This window comes from Maniola jurtina, chromosome 4 (assembly GCF_905333055.1).
Source record: "Maniola jurtina chromosome 4, ilManJurt1.1, whole genome shotgun sequence".
NCBI classification, from domain to species: Eukaryota; Metazoa; Arthropoda; class Insecta; order Lepidoptera; family Nymphalidae; genus Maniola; species Maniola jurtina.
The window spans coordinates 12,966,903-12,994,506 of record NC_060032.1 but is presented as its reverse complement, the minus strand read 5'-3'; the positions used below and the strand labels follow the sequence as shown (position 1 = coordinate 12,994,506).

At 34.5% G+C, this 27,604-nt stretch overlaps 1 protein-coding gene and 1 long non-coding RNA gene across 3 annotated transcripts in view; one reads left to right on the top strand and one right to left on the bottom strand.

Annotated features, from left to right (window-relative positions):
• The first annotated feature begins 801 nt into the window (after positions 1-801).
• On the top strand, positions 802-27,128 carry LOC123864102. Its single transcript, XR_006795703.1, has 3 exons — positions 802-823; positions 23,819-23,825; positions 26,232-27,128. It is a non-coding gene; the product is annotated as an uncharacterized LOC123864102 (long non-coding RNA).
• The window catches only part of LOC123881302 (arrestin homolog), a 91,712-nt gene continuing 68,340 nt past the window's right edge, over positions 4,233-27,604 (bottom strand). For both annotated transcript variants that reach the window (XM_045930011.1, XM_045930012.1), the window contains exons 10-11: positions 6,239-6,380; positions 4,233-5,438 (exon numbers count right to left, since the gene is read on the bottom strand). In XM_045930011.1, coding sequence (XP_045785967.1) covers positions 4,891-5,438; positions 6,239-6,380 — 690 coding nt within the window. In that variant the 3' untranslated portion in view covers positions 4,233-4,890. The remainder of the gene's footprint in view (positions 5,439-6,238; positions 6,381-27,604) is intronic.

Genomic DNA, 27,604 nt, shown 5'->3' with positions numbered 1-27,604 from the left:
CGGCGGTTCAAACTCCACCCGTTGCTCTATTGTCGTACCCACTCCTGGCACAAGCTTTACGCTTAATTGGAGGGGAAAGGGGAGTATAAGTCATGATTAGCATGGCTAATGTTCTTTAAAAAAAAAATTGGTTGTCTGTAAAGTCGGTTTACTGACGATAGTTGAACGTGACAACAAAGGCCGATTGTGCTTAAAGAAGCACAATCGGCGACGGAGAGAGCGCGGAACGAGCGACAAAGGTCGCTCGTTCCGCGCTCTCGCTTGCACTTCAAGCCTTACATGGAACGCCTCAGAGCGAGGTAACGCCGCATGAGTCATGTTTTTTTGTTCGTGCAGCCGGCTCTATCGAATTATAAGACGTTGTCACGTCAAAAAATATTGGATTTACGCTCATTCTGACCATCATTAGAGTTAAGCGGCAGTAAGCTATGTAAACAAAGATATGAAAGACAAGATAAATGGTTTAAGTAATTAAAGGAAACGACAACACTCATCTTAATCGATTATTCCATTGAGAGAAATAACAGTTGAAAGCTGTTGAATAATTTATAGGGACGCAGGCATCGACCTGTTATAGTTAACATTTCTACAAACGAAGTGGATACTTATTATAGACAAGTTACGGTTCAGTTGGTCTAGAGATAAAATTATTATTCACTAGCCGATGCCCGAGACTTCGCCCGCGTGGATTTAGTTTTTTCGAAATCCCGTGGGAACTCTTTGATTTTCCGGGATATAAAGTAGCCTATGTGCTAATCCAGGATATTATCTATCTTCATTCCAAATTTCAGCCAAATCCGTCCAGTAGTTTTTGCGTGAAGGAGTAACAAACATACACACACACACACACACACACATACAAACTTTCGCCTTTATAATATTAGTGTGATTCCTACTAACTGATCCGCCCCAGCTTACCTCGAGTGGTGAAAATGGCTGAACGTATGGATATCCTGAAACACGTATTTCTTCATTTTTAACCAAACGCCCAAATACCAACTTTCATAGAGGTATGATTTGAAAAATGATGGACTTGCATACAAACTCTCATCCCCTATAAACCCCTTACGGGAGGAAATTTCCAAAAATCCTTTCTTAATGAGTGCCTAAGTCATAAAAGGCATAAAAGGGGTTGTTCAAGGGGTGGACTAACAAATTCCTGAAAAGCCGGCAATGCATTGACGGTTTCTTTGCTAGGTATTGCAAATGTTCATGGGCGGCGGTAATCACTTAACATCAAGTGACCCGCCTGCTGGTTTGCTAGCTATTTTTATTTAAAAAAGGCACCTACATTTACTACCTACCTACCTAGTAACCGAACTTAACTAACTTTCAGTTTACAGTCTGATTACCATTGATTTTGAAAGAGCCACCTGATCACGATTTAAAGATAATTATGAAATAATTATATCCCTAAAATCAACGTTACTTTTTCTTTTTACCTCATTTCTAATTTTCTCGTGCGAACAAAATAGATTATAGAGTGGATAAGACGTAGGTAATAAAATACATAAAGCATACACATTCCAAAAAATTTATTTACACCATATTTACATATAGTTTAAAACCAAAGCGGTTAACAATTTCATGATGTTTCAATAGCTATTTACAAATTCAAAGCCGCGATTACATCTGTAAGTTTAATTTACGTAAGTGGCTTACGTAGTTGACAACTTTACTAATGTAAATATACTCATAAGATTGTTTACATTAGTAAATTTGTCGTAAGTTAATCATGTAAGCTACTTACGTGAGTAAAACTTACAGGTGTATTCGCGCCCTAATAATAGGTTTTGTGCTTTACAAAATAGTTATACAAACATGTAGGTGAACTAAGGTATTAGAAGTGTAGGTTGAACAGAGGATACGACTTTACTTAGTCCTAAACTTTAAATACGCTGATGTCGGTCGTGCGTATTAAACTTCCAATAAAACAAGAAAATGAAACAATTTGAAACTAATTGGCAGAATTAATATTATACAAACCTGAATGTTTGTCAAAATGGAATTTTCGGAGAAATGAAAAATAAAATGAGGATTGCGATGGAAACCAACTGATAAAAAGAATACTGACTGTATTCCAGTGTAAAAAATAATAATACCTTTACTGTAGCTCGCAATGGAAAATAATCAAATAGGTAATTTTATTAGCATTCATTTATTCTTACAGCTTAGACTTACATCGTATATTCATTGTTTTTATTGAATATCTGAACAGTAATTTCGAAAAATACATGTCTCTTTGGGGACGTATTATCTAATTTGATTAAAATGTCTGCAATATTTCTTGAAAATGGAAACATGTTTTGTATATTATTCAAAATATGAAATAGTAAATAATATAGAGCGTCAGTATAAACTATCAAAAACGTGGTTTCGGATTATCATATTATAATAATAACTGCCACCCTTGGTTTGGCTCTCGTGGACCTTTTGAAAAACCCCATTACTTGTCTAAATCATAAAGGGAACCTCTATGAATTTCAGCATTCTAGGATCTAAAGTGCTTATGAGTAACTTAGGAGTTTTCCTTTTATCATATTTACCAGGCTGCGATTATACCTGTTTTTTATTCACGTAAGTATCTTACGTAATTAACTTACGACAAAATTTACTAATGTAAACAATCGTATAAAAGTAGTTTATCGTATATTCTTACAACTTACACAAGCTGAAAAATTTATTTACATGAGTAAAACTTAGTGTAATTGCGGCTTAAAGGTGCCCACGCACTGGAACTGAACTGCGCGTCACGGCAGCGCCCCGCACGATATTCTCTCCAGCCGCGACGCGCGTACCTCACTGCCGCGCGTCGCGGTTGGAGAGAATATCGTGCGGGGCGCTGCCGCGACGCGCAGTTCAGTTGCAGTTCAGTTCGAGTGCGTGGGCACCTTGCTGACAAAAAGTAACTGTATCAACAAGAAATTCTCTGAATCGTTTATTGAACTGCAATTTTTGAACTGGGTATGCAGTGTATCATATCGATGCAATTTTCGGTCTATCACTTTAACTAACATATAAACATTAAAAAAAATCACGAATAGGTTAGGTAGTTAGAATTATCCGCAAATTAGGTAAACTACTCAATTCGCAAAATTGTATTAAATACTTTATTTATAATAATCTTTTTTACATAAACGAAATAAAATATTTGGTTTAAAATAGTGCTTTTACTTATGTTGTACTTTTTGTAAACTAACTTTAAGTGAACATCGAACTACAATTTAGTAAGCGTAATATAACCATTCAGGCTCTTTACCGACAATATTCGGCAAACATTTTATGGTATGGCCACACAAAAGAGCAAACGTTGGCTAATGTTCGCAAACGAGTTGAGTGCTTTTCTACACTTGTGCGCTTTTCTTCTATTGTACTGAGAGAAATTTCCTCACATTCATTCATTCATTTCATTTATTTACATAGATTGAGGAGTACAATAGATGTTATGCTTATGGGTAAGTACAGTAACTACAATACATAGTGGCATGCAAAATAACTTCTTATTCGAATGTTACAAAATTCCTTCCCACTTTCTCCTTCTAAAAGCGTTTCCTTTCAAAAAGAAAAAGTTCTCTTTTCAGATTTTGGTAAAAATTTCACAGTTTTCCGATGGGATAAAAAATCGGTAAAATGAAAGAAGAATAGGACCGTTTTTGGATGGAGAAAATTGGAAGGAAATTTCTCTTTCTCTCAGTGCGACTAATCAAACAAGGTAATTTTAGCCGACGGTGGCCCTGAGGTTGAACATACCATAAGGTTTATAGAAAGTTAGGTATTGTTAAACTAATAGAATTAAATCTAATGACTAGTTTGGGGGCATTTGGGGTATACGCCACTTCTACAAAAATTAGTCAGTTTCATTAATAGTTAATTTGTTTCAATATATTTTGGCATAAGGAAATATATTATGTTTTTAAAAATACCTTTGACAATATTCGTGACAAAAATACGGCTTTCTAAATTAGTTAAATACGAAAGTTCTACGGCATGGAACTCAGCCTTTTTCATTATAGAGAGAGAGCAAGCGCGCCAGACTTTGGTTATTTTATAAAAGCTTGTATTTTATAAAATCTTACGTCAAGGTATAAAGTATGTTTGTATGTATATACTTTATTTCACCACAAAGCACAATTGACAGGTTACAAAAATTAAAATCTAAAGTCTATTTTAGACTTGACTGACTAGATTTATTTTAGACCAGAAAGACTGACGTGATTAGAAATCACGTCATGCATTGCCGTCACTTAGTGGCGTGGCGACCCGATGCCAGACACCCTCAAAGTTCAAGAGTGTAAAAGGAATTAGGCTTTATACTTTGACATAAGATTTTTTACACCTTTATTACCTGTGATCTCCCAAAGCCACCATGATCCAAACTTCATGGTCGCTGATCGTTCATGTATTGGGGACGATACGAAGAGAAACTTTCAGCTTTCATAAAATAACGAAGGTCTGGCACGCACTGGCTTTTAGTCCATTATATTAATTAACTTAAAGAATATGTTCTACTGTATACTAAAAACAAAAATCAGAATTCACCATTATACAATTGTTCCTTACTTGGTACTTGATTGACACATTAATAGACAGTTTGATTTTCCTACTTAGTTCTTTCAACATTGAAAATATAAAATCTATTTATGTACTTAAATATACTTTTCGATATTATATTAGATAGCTCTTTTATTTACAGGGACTAGAAAATTAAGACTGGCGTCTTTTATCTATACAGCAAACTGCTCTTCTTAAATTCTCCGCAAAACCACTTTTTGGGTTTTGGATTTCCGTTTTGCAAGATGTTACATCCAGGGCATTACCACCGTTCGACTGTTCAGTTTTGTGTTCAGTCTTTTCACCTTCCTCAGTTTGGTCAGCATTTTGTTCATCGGATCACGTATCAGTGCCTGGGTATTTCACAATCATATCCAGTTCTTCTTCATTGGGCTTTGCATTCCTTACTTCCGTTTGCCCTTCGAACTTCTTTGGTCTGTCACTTAGTTTATTCTCTATATTAACTAAGACATCTGCCACACATCTGTGTTCTTCTGGTGATTTCGCTTCAGCATCGTCACTGAACGCTGTAGCTTCATCTCCTTTTGTTCCATTATTGTTCTGTTTATCCGTCTCTTTCTCAGCTTTGCTGTCTTCTTCTTCGCTGTTCTCTTTGGCTTCTAAAATTATCTTATGGGTTGCTTCTTCGGTAACGCTATCTGTAGGCGCTTCGTTGATACAAGAATGTGTTAAAATGAAAGGCAGTTTGACTGAAACGTCTCCACCCATAGCGCTTAGTGTGAGTTTAATTTTGACGTAGTATGATACGTAGATGGCAAAGACATTGCGATCATCAGGTGATTCAGTACTGCATACAACTGTTGAAGCGAGACTTGCTCCCGATTTGGAGTAGGAATCTTCTAATGCTATCCAATTTTTAGTGACACCTGCAAAAATAGCTTTCGCTTTAACAGTCGAAAGAGGTACCTAATGGTACTATTAAAAAAAGTGTATACCTAAGCGTGTCCTTTTAATTGTATAGAAATTGAAAATATTCGAGATATTTTGTTCAAAATTTTAATTACTGTCTTAAAATGTAAGTGACCTTTTCATATCTAAAACTAACATTTAATGAAGCTTACCGAGATAAACTTTCATGAAAGGGACTCACTCATTAGTATCAAAAGCATACCATCAAAGGATAAACATAACAGAATTACCTTCACAATTATAATTTAAAACATAATGATATGTAGGTATACAAACTAAGTAAAGCTTGATACAAACGGGCCAATCGCCAGAACCTTACATAGCCAGATCTGAAGCCAGATAGGAAACTGAACTGCAGGATCGCGCACTAAACGAGCGCAAACACATCGTGTATGGTTTATATTATGATGTAATACAAGGGGATGTTGTGAAGTACACCACAAGTCACCAGCGCGGCTCCAAAACGCGATTCATACTGTTAGCGCATTAATATTTTTAATTGTATATGCAACTACTGGGAGCCATGTTCACTGCCGTCACTTTTTAGGCTTAAGTGAAGATAGCGCAATACTGACGGTCTTCTCGCTTACACGTACAGTTTAACTAAATTATGAGAAAAGAATGGAATGACATGTTTCGTCCCATCAACGGTGCCATCAGCCCTACGTGTGTATAAACTCCCTGAGAAACTTATAAAGAATGTAATCTGGCTGTGGCAAGTGGCCCGTTTGCGCAGACCCTTAATGGGTTTTTGTACCTTTGTGAGGGGTGAGTGTGTAGGTGTCCGTGAGAATTTGACCCGGGAGGACGGGTGTGCCCGTCCCTTTCACTAAGGCCACCACGTTCTTGAACTTTCCATTGGAGAACATACACACGTCGACGTGCTGGACCACTAGCGTCTAGAAATAATAATGAAGGATTAATAATGCGTTTCTCCACCACTTCTAAACTAGACTAAATTCAACAGGTTTCAATAGTAATGCTATCCTTTTCTGCACGACACATTGTGACCAAGACAGTGTTAATTTAATTAATTTATTTATTTTTATTTGTACCATAAAGTTGTAACAATAAACATACAAAGAAAGAAAAAATGGATAGGGAAGCACTTATCTCTATAAGATATCTCTACCAGTGACCCTTGTCATTGCGAGAGGTTGTAAAGGGAGTAGAAAAAGTACAGCAAAGATAGACAGTAATTATGAAAAAAAGCTTATTAGATATTATGTTTTATTATATGATATACAAGTATTTATATAATATAAAAACAGTAGTTTAGTTTAGTGATAATGTACATGATAGTATATATGTAACTACGGCACAATTGAATTAGAATGATTGTTTAATTCGAAGTCGATTTTCAGTGCACATCTGGTAACATAATATGCACTACATTCTATGCATTTCAAATTAAGAAGACGAGCAAAGTAATTTGTAGCTCGCATGCATTCTCGTATAATATTTATCAAAGTAACATTAGCAACAAAAACCGGCCAAGCGGGAGTCAGACTCGCGCACCGAGGGTTTCGTACTCGGGTATTTTTCCGACATTTTGCACGATAAATCAAAAACTATTATGCTTAAAAATAAATAAAAATCTGTTTTAGAATTCACAAGTAAAGCCCTTTCATATTATGATACCCCACTCGGTAGAGTTTAAATCTCACTTTGAAAATTAAAACACATTTTTTTTTTCTGTGATGTAACCATAAATTCACGGTTTTCATATTTATTCCTTTACTTGTGCTATAAGACCTACCTGTACCTACCTACCTGCCAAATTTCATGATTCTAGGTCAACGAGAAGTATATACCCTATAGGTTTTCTTGACAGACACGATTTGTATGAAATTTGGTACTGAGGTAGCTTGCATCCATGTTATTGACATAGGCAACTTTTTATCCCGGAAAATCAAACAGTCCCCACAGGATCTTTAAAAACCTAAATCCATGCGGACGAAGTCGCGGGCACCCTCTAGAATTCAATATTGCTTAAGTACGAAATATCATTTCCATTAAAATTTTGGGTCGGCGAGAATTACCTATCTAAACTCTTGGAACATTAAATATTTACACAGTATCAAATTATACGGTATTTATTCCTGTGATTAAAATCGATAAACCCTGTTTGTTTCCGATAATAAATTCCTGGGAGCTCTAGCACTAATTTTCACCGTTTAATCTGGGATTAAGTCGGGGATTCCGTATGAAAATTGTAGCAACATTGTAACAATTTAGAATAAGAGCCCGCGAGGGCCAGACCTTTGTTATTTTATAAAAGCTGAATGTTTCTCTGCGTATTGTCCCCAACACAGGGGAAGAACGATCAGCGACTATAAAGTTTGGATCACGGTGGCTATGGGAGCTAATAGGAAAAAAGATGTAAAAAATCTTAAGTCATTGACAGGTGGCAACCCCTGGCAGGCTGTCTGGCAGGCGGTTGCTACGACTCAGTGTCTGACAAAGCATGACCTGATTTCTAATACCGAAGAAAAAAAAACACTTTATATTTTGACGTAAGATTTTTTACACCTTTTTTACCTGTCATCTCCCAACGTCACCATGTTCCAAACTTACTAGTTGATGATCGTTCTTCCCTGTGTTGGGGATACGCAGAGAAACTATCAGCTTTTATAAAATAACGAAGGTCTGGCCCTCACTGGCTCTCTGTCTATTATTTTGCGATGTCCACTAAGCTTTGAAAGGATTAAAGGGAGAACTGTGAATTCATTTTGTGGAAATTAATAATTTCTGACACTTTTATTGTTTTCAGACTTGGATTAGGCATACATTATATTATACCAGCTTACAATACAATGAAATATCATTTTCTCGTTCGAGGCCGCAAATATGGAATTGTTATTTGTATAGGGAAATACATTATATACCTAGCTACAACTCTTGTAACAAAATTAATGATTAATTCTTGCTTTATAGATTTTATTATTTTTATATTTTCCTTATCAATCTAAATATTATTTTAATATAAGATATAGCCACCTTACTCGGCTTCGCTTGGGTGGAACTCCTAAAAATTCTCTAGGTAGGTATAAGTGGGGCTCTTCATTCGATAAGAGATAACACTGATTGACATATGAACACCCAGTTGGAAGCTAGCGTGCCCGTGAACTTAGCAGAGCATATGCCAGCAGATCAAAAATAAAAAGGAGTTCCCTTCGCATGCAGAAGAGTTCTATAGTTCCTGATACTTTTTAAAGATAGTTCTGGCGTTTTTGCTAAAAAAATCGCAGTTGAAATAATGCTCTGCTAACTTCCGGTAGCAGATCATTTTCGAGCAAAGCGAAAAAAAAAGAGTTCTCTGTACGCACGTATCTCAGTTCTATAGTTCCTCATACTTTATAATGATAGTTCTGGCATATAAACCTAAAAAAAGTCAAATGAAAAAATCAATAAATTTTCAAATTTAGTCATCATAAGTAATTTAAAAAAATTCTAGCAGCTAGAACTCAAATCTCAGAACCTAGAACTCTACGATTTCTTATAGCTCATTAACTAAGCTATAAAATAAAGCTATTAATTAGCCCAGAACTCACAAAGAAGTCCCAGCAGAGCATAGAAGAATAGTTATAAACAATAAATTTTCAAACTTCACACCAAAAGTTGTTAAAAAATTTCCAGCTGCTAGAACTCTCATCTCAGGGGCTAGAACTCCTCGATTTACTATAGATTATTAACATAGCTATAAAATAAAGCTATAAACTAGCCCAGAACTCTCAAAAACGTGCCAGCAGAGCATACCAGAAGAGTCATGATACACTAATTTTCAAACTTATTATCATAAGCCATGAAAAAAAATCCAGCTGCTAGAACTCTGATGTCAGAGGCTAGAACTCCTCGATTTCTTAAATATTATTGACAAAGCTATAAAACAAAGCCATTAACTAGACCAGAACTCTCAAAAAAGTGCCAGCAGAGCATACAAGAAGAGTCATAAACGATAAATTTTCAAACTTAAAAATCACAAGTTACTAAAAAATTTCCAGCTGCTAGAACTCTCATCTCAGGGGCTAGAACTCCTCGATTTCTAAAAGATTATTAACATACCTATTGAACAAAGCCATTAACTAGACCAGAACTCTCAAAAAAGTGCCAGCAGAGCATACAAGAAGAGTCATAAACGATAAATTTTCAAACTTAAAAATCACAAGTTACTAAAAAAATTCCAGCTGCTAGAACTCTCATCTCAGGGGCTAGAACTCCTCGATTTCTTTAAGATTATTAACATACCTATTAAACAAAGCCATTAACTAGACAAGAACTCTCAAAAAAGTGCCAGCAGAGCATACAAGAAGAGTCATGATGCACTAATTTTCAAACTTATTATCATACGCCATGAAAAAAATTCCAGCTGCTAGAACTCTGATGTCAGAGGCTAGAACTCCTCGATTTCTTAAATATTATTGACAAAGCTATAAAACAAAGCCATTAACTAGACCAGAACTCTCAAAAAAGTGCCAGCAGAGCATACAAGAAGAGTCATAAACGATAAATTTTCAAACTTAAAAATCACAAGTTACTAAAAAATTTCCAGCTGCTAGAACTCTCATCTCAGGGGCTAGAACTCCTCGATTTCTAAAAGATTATTAACATACCTATTGAACAAAGCCATTAACTAGACCAGAACTCTCAAAAAAGTGCCAGCAGAGCATACAAGAAGAGTCATAAACGATAAATTTTCAAACTTAAAAATCACAAGTTACTAAAAAATTTCCAGCTGCTAGAACTCTCATCTCAGGGGCTAGAACTCCTCGATTTCTTTAAGATTATTAACATACCTATTGAACAAAGCCATTAACTAGACCAGAACTCTCAAAAAAGTGCCAGCAGAGCATACAAGAACTGTCATAAACGATAAATTTTCAAACTTAAAAATCACAAGTTACTAAAAAATTTCCAGCTGCTAGAACTCTCATCTCAGGGGCTAGAACTCCTCGATTTCTTAAAGATTATTAACATACCTATTGAACAAAGCCATTAACTAGACCAGAACTCTCAAAAAAGTGCCAGCAGAGCATACAAGAAGAGTCATGATGCACTAATTTTCAAACTTATTATCATACGCCATGAAAAAAATTCCAGCTGCTAGAACTCTGATGTCAGAGGCTAGAACTCCTCGATTTCTTAAATGTTATTGACAAAGCTATAAAACGAAGCCATCAACTAAACCAGAACTCTCAAAAAAGTGCCAGCAGAGCATACAAGAAGAGTCATAAACGATAAATTTTCAAACTTAAAAATCACAAGTTACTAAAAAATTTCCAGCTGCTAGAACTCTCATCTCAGGGGCTAGAACTCCTCGATTTCTAAAAGATTATTAACATACCTATTGAACAAAGCCATTAACTAGACCAGAACTCTCAAAAAAGTGCCAGCAGAGCATACAAGAAGAGTCATGATGCACTAATTTTCAAACTTATTATCATACGCCATGAAAAAAATTCCAGCTGCTAGAACTCTGATGTCAGAGGCTAGAACTCCTCGATTTCTTAAATATTATTGACAAAGCTATAAAACGAAGCCATTAACTAAACCAGAACTCTCAAAAAAGTGCCAGCAGAGCATACAAGAAGAGTCATAAACGATAAATTTTCAAACTTAAAAATCACAAGTTACTAAAAAATTTCCAGCTGCTAGAACTCTCATCTCAGGGGCTAGAACTCCTCGATTTCTTAAAGATTATTAACAAAGCTATAAAACAAAGCCATTAACTAGACCAGAACTCTCAAAAAAGTGCCAGCAGAGCATACAAGAAGAGTCATAAACGATAAATTTTCAAACTTAAAAATCACAAGTTACTAAAAAAATTCCAGCTGCTAGAACTCTCATCTCAGGGGCTAGAACTCCTCGATTTCTCAAAGATTATTAACATAGCTATGAAACAAAGACATAAACTAGCCCAGAACTCTCAAAAAAGTGCCAGCAGAGCATACAAGAAGAGTCATAAAGGATAAATTTTCAAACTTAAAAATCACAAGTTACTAAAAAATTTCCAGCTGCTAGAACTCTCATCTCAGGGGCTAGAACTCCTCGATTTCTAAAAGATTATTAACATACCTATTGAACAAAGCCATTAACTAGACCAGAACTCTCAAAAAAGTGCCAGCAGAGCATACAAGAAGAGTCATGATGCACTAATTTTCAAACTTATTATCATACGCCATGAAAAAAATTCCAGCTGCTAGAACTCTGATGTCAGAGGCTAGAACTCCTCGATTTCTTAAATGTTATTGACAAAGCTATAAAACGAAGCCATCAACTAAACCAGAACTCTCAAAAAAGTGCCAGCAGAGCATACAAGAAGAGTCATAAACGATAAATTTTCAAACATAAAAATCACAAGTTACTAAAAAAATTCCAGCTGCTAGAACTCTCATCTCAGGGGCTAGAACTCCTCGATTTCTTAAAGATTATTAACATAGCTATGAAACAAAGACATTAACTAGCCCAGAACTCTCAAAAAAGTGCCAGCAGAGCATACAAGAAGAGTCATGATGCACTAATTTTCAAACTTATTATCATACGCCATGAAAAAAATTCCAGCTGCTAGAACTCTGATGTCAGAGGCTAGAACTCCTCGATTTCTTAAATATTATTGACAAAGCTATAAAACGAAGCCATCAACTAAACCAGAACTCTCAAAAAAGTGCCAGCAGAGCATACAAGAACTGTCATAAACGATAAATTTTCAAACTTAAAAATCACAAGTTACTAAAAAATTTCCAGCTGCTAGAACTCTCATCTCAGGGGCTAGAACTCCTCGATTTCTTTAAGATTATTAACATACCTATTGAACAAAGCCATTAACTAGACCAGAACTCTCAAAAAAGTGCCAGCAGAGCATACAAGAACTGTCATAAACGATAAATTTTCAAACTTAAAAATCACAAGTTACTAAAAAATTTCCAGCTGCTAGAACTCTCATCTCAGGGGCTAGAACTCCTCGATTTCTTAAATATTATTGACAAAGCTATAAAACGAAGCCATCAACTAAACCAGAACTCTCAAAAAAGTGCCAGCAGAGCATACAAGAAGAGTCATAAACGATAAATTTTCAAACTTAAAAATCACAAGTTACTAAAAAATTTCCAGCTGCTAGAACTCTCATCTCAGGGGCTAGAACTCCTCGATTTCTTAAAGATTATTAACATACTTATTGAACAAAGCCATTAACTAGACCAGAACTCTCAAAAAAGTGCCAGCAGAGCATACAAGAAGAGTCATGATGCACTAATTTTCAAACTTATTATCATACGCCATGAAAAAAATTCCAGCTGCTAGAACTCTGATGTCAGAGGCTAGAACTCCTCGATTTCTTAAAAATTATTGACAAAGCTATAAAACGAAGCCATTAACTAAACCAGAACTCTCAAAAAAGTGCCAGCAGAGCATACAAGAAGAGTCATAAACGATAAATTTTCAAACTTAAAAATCACAAGTTACTAAAAAATTTCCAGCTGCTAGAACTCTCATCTCAGGGGCTAGAACTCCTCGATTTCTTAAAGATTATTGACAAAGCTATAAAACAAAGCCATTAACTAGACCAGAACTCTCAAAAAAGTGCCAGCAGAGCATACAAGAAGAGTCATAAACGATAAATTTTCAAACTTAAAAATCACAAGTTACTAAAAAATTTCCAGCTGCTAGAACTCTCATCTCAGGGGCTAGAACTCCTCGATTTCTCAAAGATTATTAACATAGCTATGAAACAAAGACATTAACTAGCCCAGAACTCTCAAAAAAGTGCCAGCAGAGCATACAAGAAGAGTCATAAAGGATAAATTTTCAAACTTAAAAATCACAAGTTACTAAAAAATTTCCAGCTGCTAGAACTCTCATCTCAGGGGCTAGAACTCCTCGATTTCTAAAAGATTATTAACATACCTATTGAACAAAGCCATTAACTAGACCAGAACTCTCAAAAAAGTGCCAGCAGAGCATACAAGAAGAGTCATGATGCACTAATTTTCAAACTTATTATCATACGCCATGAAAAAAATTCCAGCTGCTAGAACTCTGATGTCAGAGGCTAGAACTCCTCGATTTCTTAAATGTTATTGACAAAGCTATAAAACGAAGCCATCAACTAAACCAAAACTCTCAAAAAAGTGCCAGCAGAGCATACAAGAAGAGTCATAAACGATAAATTTTCAAACATAAAAATCACAAGTTACTAAAAAAATTCCAGCTGCTAGAACTCTCATCTCAGGGGCTAGAACTCCTCGATTTCTTAAAGATTATTAACATAGCTATGAAATAAAGACATTAACTAGCCCAGAACTCTCAAAAAAGTGCCAGCAGAGCATACAAGAAGAGTCATGATGCACTAATTTTCAAACTTATTATCATACGCCATGAAAAAAATTCCAGCTGCTAGAACTCTGATGTCAGAGGCTAGAACTCCTCGATTTCTTAAATATTATTGACAAAGCTATAAAACGAAGCCATTAACTAAACCAGAACTCTCAAAAAAGTGCCAGCAGAGCATACAAGAAGAGTCATAAACGATAAATTTTCAAACTTAAAAATCACAAGTTACTAAAAAATTTCCAGCTGCTAGAACTCTCATCTCAGGGGCTAGAACTCCTCGATTTCTTAAAGATTATTGAAAAAGCTATAAAACAAAGCCATTAACTAGACCAGAACTCTCAAAAAAGTGCCAGCAGAGCATACAAGAAGAGTCATAAACGATAAATTTTCAAACTTAAAAATCACAAGTTACTAAAAAAATTCCAGCTGCTAGAACTCTCATCTCAGGGGCTAGAACTCCTCGATTTCTCAAAGATTATTAACATAGCTATGAAACAAAGACATAAACTAGCCCAGAACTCTCAAAAAAGTGCCAGCAGAGCATACAAGAAGAGTCATAAAGGATAAATTTTCAAACTTAAAAATCACAAGTTACTAAAAAATTTCCAGCTGCTAGAACTCTCATCTCAGGGGCTAGAACTCCTCGATTTCTTAAAGATTATTAACATACCTATTGAACAAAGCCATTAAATAGACCAGAACTCTCAAAAAAGTGCCAGCAGAGCATACAAGAAGAGTCATGATGCACTAATTTTCAAACTTATTATCATACGCCATGAAAAAAATTCCAGCTGCTAGAAATCTGATGTCAGAGGCTAAAACTCCTCGATTTCTTAAATATTATTGACAAAGCTATAAAACGAAGCCATCAACAAAACCAGAACTCTCAAAAAAGTGCCAGCAGAGCATACAAGAAGAGTCATAAACGATAAATTTTCAAACATAAAAATCACAAGTTACTAAAAAAATTCCAGCTGCTAGAACTCTCATCTCAGGGGCTAGAACTCCTCGATTTCTTTAAGATTATTAACATACCTATTAAACAAAGCCATTAACTAGACAAGAACTCTCAAAAAAGTGCCAGCAGAGCATACAAGAAGAGTCATGATGCACTAATTTTCAAACTTATTATCATACGCCATGAAAAAAATTCCAGCTGCTAGAACTCTGATGTCAGAGGCTAGAACTCCTCGATTTCTTAAATATTATTGACAAAGCTATAAAACGAAGCCATTAACTAAACCAGAACTCTCAAAAAAGTGCCAGCAGAGCATACAAGAAGAGTCATAAACGATAAATTTTCAAACTTAAAAATCACAAGTTACTAAAAAATTTCCAGCTGCTAGAACTCTCATCTCAGGGGCTAGAACTCCTCGATTTCTTAAAGATTATTGACAAAGCTATAAAACAAAGCCATTAACTAGACCAGAACTCTCAAAAAAGTGCCAGCAGAGCATACAAGAAGAGTCATAAACGATAAATTTTCAAACTTAAAAATCACAAGTTACTAAAAAAATTCCAGCTGCTAGAACTCTCATCTCAGGGGCTAGAACTCCTCGATTTCTCAAAGATTATTAACATAGCTATGAAACAAAGACATAAACTAGCCCAGAACTCTCAAAAAAGTGCCAGCAGAGCATACAAGAAGAGTCATAAAGGATAAATTTTCAAACTTAAAAATCACAAGTTACTAAAAAATTTCCAGCTGCTAGAACTCTCATCTCAGGGGCTAGAACTCCTCGATTTCTTAAAGATTATTAACATACCTATTGAACAAAGCCATTAACTAGACCAGAACTCTCAAAAAAGTGCCAGCAGAGCATACAAGAAGAGTCATGATGCACTAATTTTCAAACTTATTATCATACGCCATGAAAAAAATTCCAGCTGCTAGAAATTTGATGTCAGAGGCTAAAACTCCTCGATTTCTTAAATATTATTGACAAAGCTATAAAACGAAGCCATCAACAAAACCAGAACTCTCAAAAAAGTGCCAGCAGAGCATACAAGAAGAGTCATAAACGATAAATTTTCAAACATAAATATCACAAGTTACTAAAAAAATTCCAGCTGCTAGAACTCTCATCTCAGGGGCTAGAACTCCTCGATTTCTTAAAGATTATTAACATAGCTATGAAACAAAGACAATAACTAGCCCAGAACTCTCAAAAAAGTGCCAGCAGAGCATACAAGAAGAGTCATAAAGGATAAATTTTCAAACTTGAAAATCACAAATTAATGGCTTTGTTTGATAGGTATGTTAATAATCTTAAAGAAATCGAGGAGTTCTAGCCCCTGAGATGAGAGTTCTAGCAGCTGGAATTTTTTTAGTAACTTGTGATTTTTAAGTTTGAAAATTTATCGTTTATGACAGTTCTTGTATGCTCTGCTGGCACTTTTTTGTGAGTTCTGGTCTAGTTAATGGCTTTGTTTTATAGGTATGTTAATAATCTTAAAGAAATCGAGGAGTTCTAGCCCCTGAGATGAGAGTTCTAGCAGCTGGAATTTTTTTAGTAACTTGTGATTTTTAAGTTTGAAAATTTATCGTTTATGACAGTTCTTGTATGCTCTGCTGGCACTTTTTTGAGAGTTCTGGTCTAGTTAATGGCTTTGTTCAATAGGTATGTTAATAATCTTTAAGAAATCTAGGAGTTCTAGCCCCTGAGATGAGAGTTCTAGCAGCTGGAATTTTTTTAGTAACTTGTGATTTTTAAGTTTGAAAATCTATCGTTTATGACAGTTCTTGTATGCTCTGCTGGCACTTTTTTGAGAGTACTTGTCTAGTTAATGGCTTTGTTCAATAGGTATGTTAATAATCTTTAAGAAATCGAGGAGATATAGCCCCTGAGATGAGGGTTCTAGCAGCTGGAAATTTTTTAGTAACTTGTGATTTTTAAGTTTGAAAATTTATCGTTTATGACAGTTCTTGTATGCTCTGTTTTGGGTAAGGTCTGACGAAATCACAAACACAATCTTTATGATAAATTATTATAAGTACTTTTATTTCATATTTAAATTTATTAACTTTTACATTTGTGTCAAATAAATGTTGTTCCTCTTACGTTAGTATATTTTCGAATGTCGTCGTTTTAAAACCCCTCTTACAGGTAACCTCTCCACGTTTATTCGCCACTCCCCTTTTTATCTTATCGTTATCGGCCAATCCAAATTGTACAATGAATAAACTTAGTGACTAATATACAAATTATCAAGCTCGTTTAACAAATCATCTAAGTAATAAAGATGTTTTCATCTTATATATTGATTACAAATATTATCCTTTATTATGCTACAATTCATCAACTAAAAACTATAAGAATTTTATATACAGTACGTTTATCGATCAGATGTTGAACAACTTCAGCCAATCAATGACGCCTTCTAATATGATGTTATGATTTGTTATGATTTGAGTGGCGCCAACTATTTAATTAGTAACTTCTACACGTTTATAGATAATTAATATGGGCCAAGCTTACAGCTCGGCCATCCTGTTTTAAGCGAGTCTCATCGCTTTTAAAAAAAAATTAAAACTTAAGTAACATGTAAACTTCACAACCAAAATGACAAAGACTTAGTTCAACAAAACAAAAAAAAATTAAGATAGTAATTAATTAAATTAATATTCTTGCTAACCTTAACTAGAAGGAATATACAGTTTTATTGATACATTGGTATTGATTATGATTGCAACTTAATTTTAGAGCACTCGCAGCAACCCTTTCCATCCGATATAATTAGAAAATAGCAGATAAACTCAATTCAATTCCAAACTATTTACCCTCGCAACTTTACCTGCCAGTCTACAGTAGCACTCAAATTTAGCCTTTAATCTAAAATTCATTTTTCTGTTCTCTTCCGCTAATATTAAAATAAAAAGATGCAGACACTCTAAATTTATAAATAATTTTTCAAAAATCATAAAGATATCAAAAATTGCGAGACCAGTAGCAACTAAAGGAGGCCTCAATTTAATCAAAGAAGGAAGGTATATGCATAAAGTCCGAAGTATCAATTATAACTCACAAGCCAATATTTTACAGGAACACTCAATAGAGATTTGGGGATGAGCATGTAAAACTAATTACTAAAAACTACTTTAAAGGGTTTCAAGTATCTCAAAATAAATTGTTAAAAGTTCTGTTCCAACTAGACTCTCCTTCCCACTAAAGAATTATATAAGAAAACTGATGAACTATATTATATAAGTCAATTATACAAATTCAAAATATGTCTATTTGTTAGGAAAATACTATTAAAGTCCGTACATACACGCATCACTTTAAAGCTAAATCTCATAAATATGGTACACAAAACGAACATACCTATTATGCTACAATTACATAAAGCTAGGATTAATTATGGTATGTAAACTACCTAGCTCTACTACATAATGTACTTGCCGAAACTCATACTGGAGGAAAAATCTTTTACAAAGTTTAAAGTTTAATCAAACAGTGTCAAACACCATAGATATCTTAGCTAGATGTAGGTATAGTTTGTTAACGAATATAACGTGTTTTGACTTTTTATATTATTGTATAGTCACCATACCTTTAAAGATTATGTTTTCTTCTATATTTATATTTAGAATCGGGAGCGATTCTTAATATGAATAATATGTGTAAGTGAACTTCTTGTCCTTTTGATAAAATAAACTCTCTAAACTTAAAGTTAATCGCCGCCAGTTCTCGATTTAAATCACAAAACATTTTCATACACTTTCAACGCAATAGTTTTACGCACATATTTTCTTCTTCCCTTCTTATTGGAAAATCGCGGATTCCGAGCCTTGGCGCGTCTCTCTTCTACCGGGATACATATATGATTGTCCTTATTTCCCTCCAGATCCAAATTTCTAATGACCCTTATCCTAGGGTCCTTTCCCTCCAGATCCAAATTTTTAATGACCCTTATCCTAGGGTCCTTTCCCTCCAGATCCAAATTTTTAATGACCCTTATCCTAGGGTCCACCTCCTTCCTCCTATAGGACTTTTTGTCCATAGCCCGTAACCTCGGGGCTTTCTTTTTCGTCTTTTCCTTCCTTGGGACTTTGTGTCCCTGACCCATACCTAGTTTTGGGTCTTCATTTCCCTCATTTGTTCATTTCCAACATCCTTGGATCCTGCAAACATAAAACACTTTGAGTAGACCGTTCATTTAATTTTGTTTCATAAGCATCCATCATAATACAATCCGACCTAAGAGAAGTAATTTTACTTGGTAACCTAGAAAACCTATTATCATTATTATAATTTAGTTTTCTCCAGTTCCGTACCCCTCGAAGGGTGCCTACGAGACCCTATTTTCTAAACCTCTGCTCTCCGTCCGTCTGTCCGTCTGCACGTGCGTCACGGCCTGAACCGTGAACGGCGTATCGTGAACCGTGATAGATAGAGAGTTGAAAGGAACGTGATTACGGATGTATGAAAATCCTATGCCTGGTTGCTTCCAATTCAAACTTTTTCTTTTAATGCAGATTACGCTTCCCATATTTCTCACAATTACCTATTGTTTTTTTTTTTTTTTTTTTCTAGCAAAATCCACATTCTGAAGTATTAATGGACAATGTTAAACAAACGCCAGGGTACAGTAGTTGCGTCACTTGTGCCTCTTAACCATATAATATCTACATGCAAAAAGAATCTTTGATTTATAATTTCACATGATACTTATATATTTTATTTTAGCCATAATATGCACCATATGGCGTACTTTGTCGTTTCGAGTAACATAAGCAGAACTACCAAATTCGACCCTGGGAACGACACAGTTGCGACTCGCCGCCGAATGATACCTATTAGTTTATCATTAATTCCTTTTCATAGAGAAAAGCGATATCAACATAATAGCAGGAAAAAAATGAAATAAATATTCCGTTCGATACATCTCTATTCTCTACGACATCAAGATCTCTATCACAAGCTGATCGATCATAAAGATTAGAAGAAAGTAGGTACCTTATACATTATTTTATATGTTAACCGTAATGACCCGCATCTGTTCGATTTTCCTTTATTCGTTTCGTAAAAGATTCATCCTCGTACGTCCATCATCATCATCATCGTCATCTACATCGTCATCATCATAAGGTCACTGTTGAACATAAACCTTCCCTAGTAAGCACCACACGTACTGTCCTCAGCCTTCCTCATTCAACCCCTGGTTCCTATTGATACAAACCACTAAACCCCCCCCCCCCATCAAATGTGTACCTATCTACATCCATCCATCATACCCAAATGCCGTGCTGGTTGATGTGATGAGCGACAAAGTGTTAACCTCTTCAATACGTCACGGAACTGTAGGAATAGCCATGGAAGACCTCCAAACCGAACGTTGATATTTTGTGTAAGTGGTCCCACGAGTCAAAAAAAATATTCTTGTCCATAAAGGAACAAGCCACGATATAGATTCTTCTATCGGAACTTAAATATTCCAATCACTGCATGTATTCCAACTAATCAGTTTGCTACTGTATATTTGAAGTTGATAATAAATAAAAATGTTAGCTTAATTAAATTCCTATGATAATTCGATTTTTGGTGCATCAACCAGCTTCACCTATTATGTAAAATTAAATATATATATATATTTTTTTTAAATTACCGGCTGTACATTTTAAACTAACCTAAGCAAAATATACTTTCTTACTAATAACTTAATCTTAAAAATTTTCAAGAGGATCCTTCCGCCTCAAATTAACTCAATGATAAAAATGAACAGGAAACTTTAAATGTTGTAAAATCCAGCCAATGCTTCGTACCTTGCCTTATTAATCCAATAGGTACTTCTTTGGATTTTGTCAAAACAAAATACTTTTACTTGTTGAGTGTATAATAAATAAATAATGTAATAAATCAATTAACTGTTAAAGCTAATAACTTTTACAGAAAGCGAACCTCATGATATCTCTTATGAGTTTTAAGCGTAAAATTACCACGCCGAAAACAAAACATGAGCTGACAGTATTCTTATTTGATATACGTAATCCAGTACTACTATATCTATCTACATAATTCGTAAATATGTATGTATAGTTTGTAAGTTACTATTTCACTTTATGCTGTTTCAATGCTTTAAGTTATTATTTTTATCTTTGTCTCATTTTTTTAGTTTAGCCTCATTCTATTTCTAAACTTACTATTTCGCTATAATATTTACAAGTAACCTCATCGAAGACTACACGGTCTTCTGATAACCCAACAAGCATTTATCCAACAGCTATCGCTTTCACCCGAACGGAGGTTCCCTGAAATATACTGAGATAACAATACCTAGTTGACACATGGATGTACAAGAGCGGCAACAAGCTATGACCCCCTCTAGTCATAACTATATCTTTATGATTGTAACATTTCAAACAGTGAAAGTATGTATAAACGATTTCGTCCATAGGACATGCGCTCTAAAGAATGTTAATATAATTATCAGCAACTAAAAGCTTGAAGAAACTAATAGGTACAACTTGTCTTTGAAGTATGAAAATATGCACATTTATCAAGTATACCAGTTCATCAAACATTAAAGTACGCATTTATAAAATGATAACTCACTTATTAATCAAGATAACTACCTGTTTATCAAACCTACCCTACCAAATATAAATAACTACTCACCAAATGTAATACTTTATAACTTAAGTAAAAATATGAAACAAATGTGCATCAACCACATACATACACTCTTCAAATTCATCCATTTATCAAAATGTTATATAATATAACCATTCACCAAATCCATTATATACTTAGTTCATTAAATAGTTTAGTCAAACTTTACTCCACTTGCCACGATTGCAAATTTTCCAAAATAATCAGCCGCAAACATTGCAGCTCATCTCACTTGATAATGCATCCCTCCCTCAGAAAAACAGGCATTAGGAATGTCTTTCCAAGACGCGCGAGAGACAGCCACCGTGGCTTTTCGCGAGATTTAATCCAAATTGAACTAATGCCTAAATAAATGTTTTAATTAGAGGGCGATTGCTTTTGCAACCTCTAACCGTCCAATCAAACACCGAAAGTATTCAATAATCCGAGACGTAAATAAAAACCCGTCAGAACACCGTATTTATAAAAAAGAGACAAGAAAAAGATTCCTCCTCGCAATGAGATCGTGTGACATCCAACAAGTGAATTATCGACTTTATTACACAACTTATCCTCAACATGTTTTACATCATTTCCTACAATTGAAATCTTTCTATTTTAAATACCCTAACTACAACTTCATAATCCAACCAAAAATCACACTAGATTTATCCCTCGGTCCCACATCTTTAATGCTTTTTTTTTTCTGTTTCGGCAACTAAAACAAAAAAAAAATATTTATACTCATGTTATAAAACGTTGTCAAAGCTTTCCTGAACGCGCTAAATAAGCAAAAACATAAAATCAGGCGAAATGCCAGACCAGCCGAAAAACCTTCAATGCTTAATCAGCCTAAAAAAAAAATTATGATCAATATTCATATTATCATGAGATACTACCGGCGCTCCTAAGCGAAATTTATAAGGCACCGCATTTCGATTTTATCAAACAGACTGATCAATTTCGAGAGCACAACAAACGTGGTTTCCTGAGAGTTTCGTTAACTAAATGCATATCGAAACTGAACTATCGCGAAGCGAGTCAAGCGAGCGTGAATTTTTTTTTTAAATATATTTCTGGGATAATGTCGTGCCACAAACGCGAGCGAAGTGCAAAGATATTTGCCTAAAATTTCTTTCGTACAACAAAGAAAATAGTATTTTGGTAGTAGGTACTTATTATCGCGCCCTGCCCTAAGGGCAGTACTGTAGGTATATTACCACTAAAAAAAACTTACTCTAATTTTAATAGAACATTTGCCAGGAATTTAACCCGCCAAGCGATGTTAATCCAATAAAAACAAAATCATATTGCATTTAAATGCGGCAGTACACAGTTAATTGCGTGAATACAGGTAAACAAAAAAAAACCCCGCTGCCCATATACTATACCTACCTACTACTCGTAGTACTCAAATTATTGTGCCAGTATTAAAAGTTAATTAGCTGTTATCTAGCGTGGTAGACTACGGCCTAAACCCTTCTCATTCTGTGAGGAGACACTTGTTGCTCAGTAGTGGGCCGGCCATGGGTTGTTCATGGTGAGCTGTTATCAGCAAAGTTATGTTTGAAACTCAAACATTACGCGTTTCAAGTGGTAAAAATAGATAAATGAAAACATTTCTCCTCACTTTTGTAAAAAAACACTTATTTATGCACCCCGTATTTAAAACTATCTGACTACCTACCTACCATAATTTTAAATTTAGTTAAAGAATAACCAGATAAGATAAACCTACTTTTACACCCATTTCAGGATTTATATTTCTCAAAATGCTCAATTTATTAACCCTGGTCACTATTACTTTATTACAACGGATCACCTTCATTTTTATCAATTAACATTTTATATCCCCAATCACTTAGTAACCATTACAAGTAGAGAGGGATTATTTCACTGGCAGGCGTAAAACGAAAAGCTATTTCATGTAACTTTTTCTACCTTATCCCAAAGCGGTTTACAAAAAATAATAATTTCACAAAACAACATTCAAGATGCCCAATGAATGCTGTGTGATAATATCGCGTCACTGTGTGCTAGAAAAAGGAAAACATCTATCTATACAATGAATGCAGCAAACGATTGAACCTAAATCCAGAAATTCACCTTCCGTAAAACAAAACCACTATGTGAAAATAAATCCCTATCGTAACTCTTAACCAAACTAATTCGGCACACGATTACAAGTGTGAAGATTGAAATACCACGTTCCGTGAGATATTCACCTGTGAAATCATTTAATGAGAAATAAAACCCCGGCAGGACATAGTAGATACATCCTGAAAACTATTTAAAAGTAACAATAACGCCCATCATTAAGTAAACCACACTTTTTATATTGTTTAACACTATGTTCACTATCTATTCCATTGTACCCACGATACAGGATAACCTAGTGCGGGTACCACCAGACACAGGAAAATTGTACAAGACTGTATTTTGTAAATAAACATTTTTCATTTTTCATTGTAAAATAAGCCTTCTAAATACCTTAATGTTATTTAAACCACAATTTGAAGGTCGATCGCATTTGTATAACCAATATACAAGATGAATTATAAACATGTGGGTAATTCTAGGTATCATAACGTTATATAATTTCCATTCCAACTCGGAGCAAAGCTTTTTAACAAAATGATAACTAAATGTAGAACAAACAAAACGAAAACCCACACAAATAAAAAAAAAATTACCATTAATAGGTATCAATAAAAATAAAATCATGGAAAGATCCTACCCGTTTATCCAGAAATCCTTTGATGCCATGACTAGGTACTTTGATATATTGAGGCCCAAATATTGGCCTTGTGCTCCAAAATGTCTGTGGTCTACTAGACCTCCACTTCTTTCTCGTTCCTCTGTATATTTCCACTTGTTTCTCTGAGTCGTGAGCGTGACAAGAAAATATTATATTTTCTTGATGTCCCTCTTCTGACCTTTTGGGTAAGGTCTGACGAAATCACAAACACAATCTTTATGATAAATTATTATAAGTACTTTTATTTCATATTTAAATTTATTAACTTTTACATTTGTGTCAAATAAATGTTGTTCCTCTTACGTTAGTATATTTTCGAATGTCGTCGTTTTAAAACCCCTCTTACAGGTAACCTCTCCACGTTTATTCGCCACTCCCCTTTTTATCTTATCGTTATCGGCCAATCCAAATTGTACAATGAATAAACTTAGTGACTAATATACAAATTATCAAGCTCGTTTAACAAATCATCTAAGTAATAAAGATGTTTTCATCTTATACATTGATTACAAATATTATCCTTTATTATGCTACAATTCATCAACTAAAAACTATAAGAATTTTATATACAGTACGTTTATCGATCAGATGTTGAACAACTTCAGCCAATCAATGACGCCTTCTAATATGATGTTATGATTTGTTATGATTTGAGTGGCGCCAACTATTTAATTTTGTAAAAAGTAAGAAGGGAAATTGTTATTTACTTGTGCTAGTGGACGGCTTCACAAAATACGTGAGTATAAATCCAGTGAAGGATACTAAGTCACTTACCTCAGTTCGAATAATGAAACAGTACATAAGTTATTTTGGGGTTCCGTCGCGCCTGATAACAGACAAAGGTACTAGTTTTACAAGCAAAACTTTTCAGGACTTTGTCAAATCCCATGGCATTAAGCATGTCCAAAATGCGGTCGCCACACCCAGGGCCAATGGTCAAGTAGAAAGGTTCAACAGAACGATCCTCGATGCATTATCAGCTTCTAACCATGGTGGAGATGACAAGTCCTGGGACGAGCACATTTCCGATATACAGGTAGGCATTAACACAACGAAACATAAAACCACTCAAAAGAGCCCATCAGAACTGTTATTCGGATTTAATATCACAAGTAAGACAGAAGGTAAGTTGAGCGAAATTATTAACGAAACACTTAATCGGATCCCGGTAGAACAATTGGACGGCTTGAGAAAAGACACAGGCAACAAAATAATGGAACAACAGGTAAAAGATGCCATCAATTACAATAAACACAGGAAGGCCCCAACACAGTACAGCGAAGGAGATTTGGTACGATTGGAGAGACAGGTACCTCATGACGGTAAGTCTCAAAAGCTTGTGGTAAAATATCAGGGTCCCTATCGCATTACCAAAATTCTCCCCAATGATAGATTCGTAGTTGAAGACACACCTCTCACTCGTAAACAGGGCAGGAAGTATGAAGCTATTGTCGCAATTGATAAAATTCAACCCTGGATGAATTTCAACAGAGATTTAGTATCGGATCTGTCCGGTAACGATGGTTCTGGTGAGAGTGAGTAGGTGTGTCTGAAGGAAAACAAAAACGTTGATCTGATATAACTAAACATAGTAGTAGATGATTACTAGACATATAAAACATATAAAGGGGTATGTAGAATAAGAAATTATATTGTATGTAAAACAATTTTAATCTTAAATACAAGCGTGTTGTGATTTAATATGTAATGTGTGAAATGATAGCTAAAATAATAATAATAATACTTAGAATAAGAAACTATACTATATGTAAAATTATTATTGTAATAAGTACATAATTGTTCTGTGATTTAATGATATGTTAATGTAACGTATATGCCTTATTTTTAGGCTTTACCATACGTATATGACTTAAGATTTCGCCACTAATCTAGCTTGATTGAACGATTAATTTTAATTAGTTTGGTAGTAATATCTTCTTATAATGCTTTCGGCTAGAATTCATAGTCACGACTTCGTGTCGGATTTCTCTTTTTTTTCTCCTCTTTTCTTTTCGTAGTTTCTTATCTTAAACTGAAAGCGATGGGACTCGCTTATAATATGGATGGCCGAGTTGTAAGGGTGTGCATATTAATGACTTAATTAATAGACAAATTACTGAAGAAATACTTCACGTCAATCGAATTATAATTATGAGAAGGTATTATTTTGATTAAATTGTTTCCCGTTTAAGGGTTTCCTATGGAACTTTCTTTCGGTGTAAGATCTGTATTAAATTACTTCTGTATCTTAGTTGTTTGAATTATATAATTTAGGAAGTATAAAAATAAGCGTATTTAATGTATAACTTGTTAAAGGGATAATTCACATCAATCAAATTATAACTATTTGAAGATATTATTTTGAGTAAACTGATGTTGGGAGGGGCTTCCAATGTGTAATCGATAAACGATCTGTATTAAAGTATTCTTGTATTTTAGTTGGTTGAATTATATAATTTAGGAAGTATAAAAATAAGCATAATTAATATATAATTTATTAAGGGGATAATTCGCATCAATCAAATTATAACTATTTGAAGATATTATTTTGAGTAAACTGAAGTTGGGAGGGGCCTTCTATGTGCGATCGATAAACGATCTGTGTTAAAGTATTTTTCATTTTAGTTGATTGAATTGTACGATTTTAAAAAGTCTAGAAATAGTTATCGAATTTATAATGTAAAAACATTTCATTACCTAGCTGATTTATTAAGCGAACTTAATGTTTACTTTTATTAATTGCTCAACTTGTTCGATGTATGATCTTGATTGGAAGATATAATCTTAAGGTAGAATGATAGAGTGAGGCGGATAGATAACGAAGTTTACCTTTTTGGATAGTTAAAACGGAAAACATTCCTAGTGGAGATTTCGTGAAAGCAAGTGTAATAAGAATATAATAAGGAGGAGTGAAATAAAGACATAATAATTATTATAATTATTCGGCTGTTTAACTACATGACCTAATCCCTTTAGGTGGCACTTTTTTGAGAGTTCTGGTCTAGTTAATGGCTTTGTTCAATAGGTATGTTAATAATCTTTAAGAAATTTAGGAGTTCTAGCCCCTGAGATGAGAGTTCTAGCAGCTGGAAATTTTTTAGTAACTTGTGATTTTTAAGTTTGAAAATTTATCGTTTATGACAGTTCTTGTATGCTCTGCTGGCACTTTTTTGAGAGTTCTGGTCTAGTTAATGGCTTTGTTCAATAGGTATGTTAATAATCTTTAAGAAGTCGAGGAGTTCTAGCCCCTGAGATGAGAGTTCTAGCAGCTGGAATTTTTTTAGTAACTTGTGATTTTTAAGTTTGAAAATTTATCGTTTATGACAGTTCTTGTATGCTCTGCTGGCACTTTTTTGAGAGTACTTGTCTAGTTAATGGCTTTGTTCAATAGGTATGTTAATAATCTTTAAGAAATCGAGGAGATATAGCCCCTGAGATGAGGGTT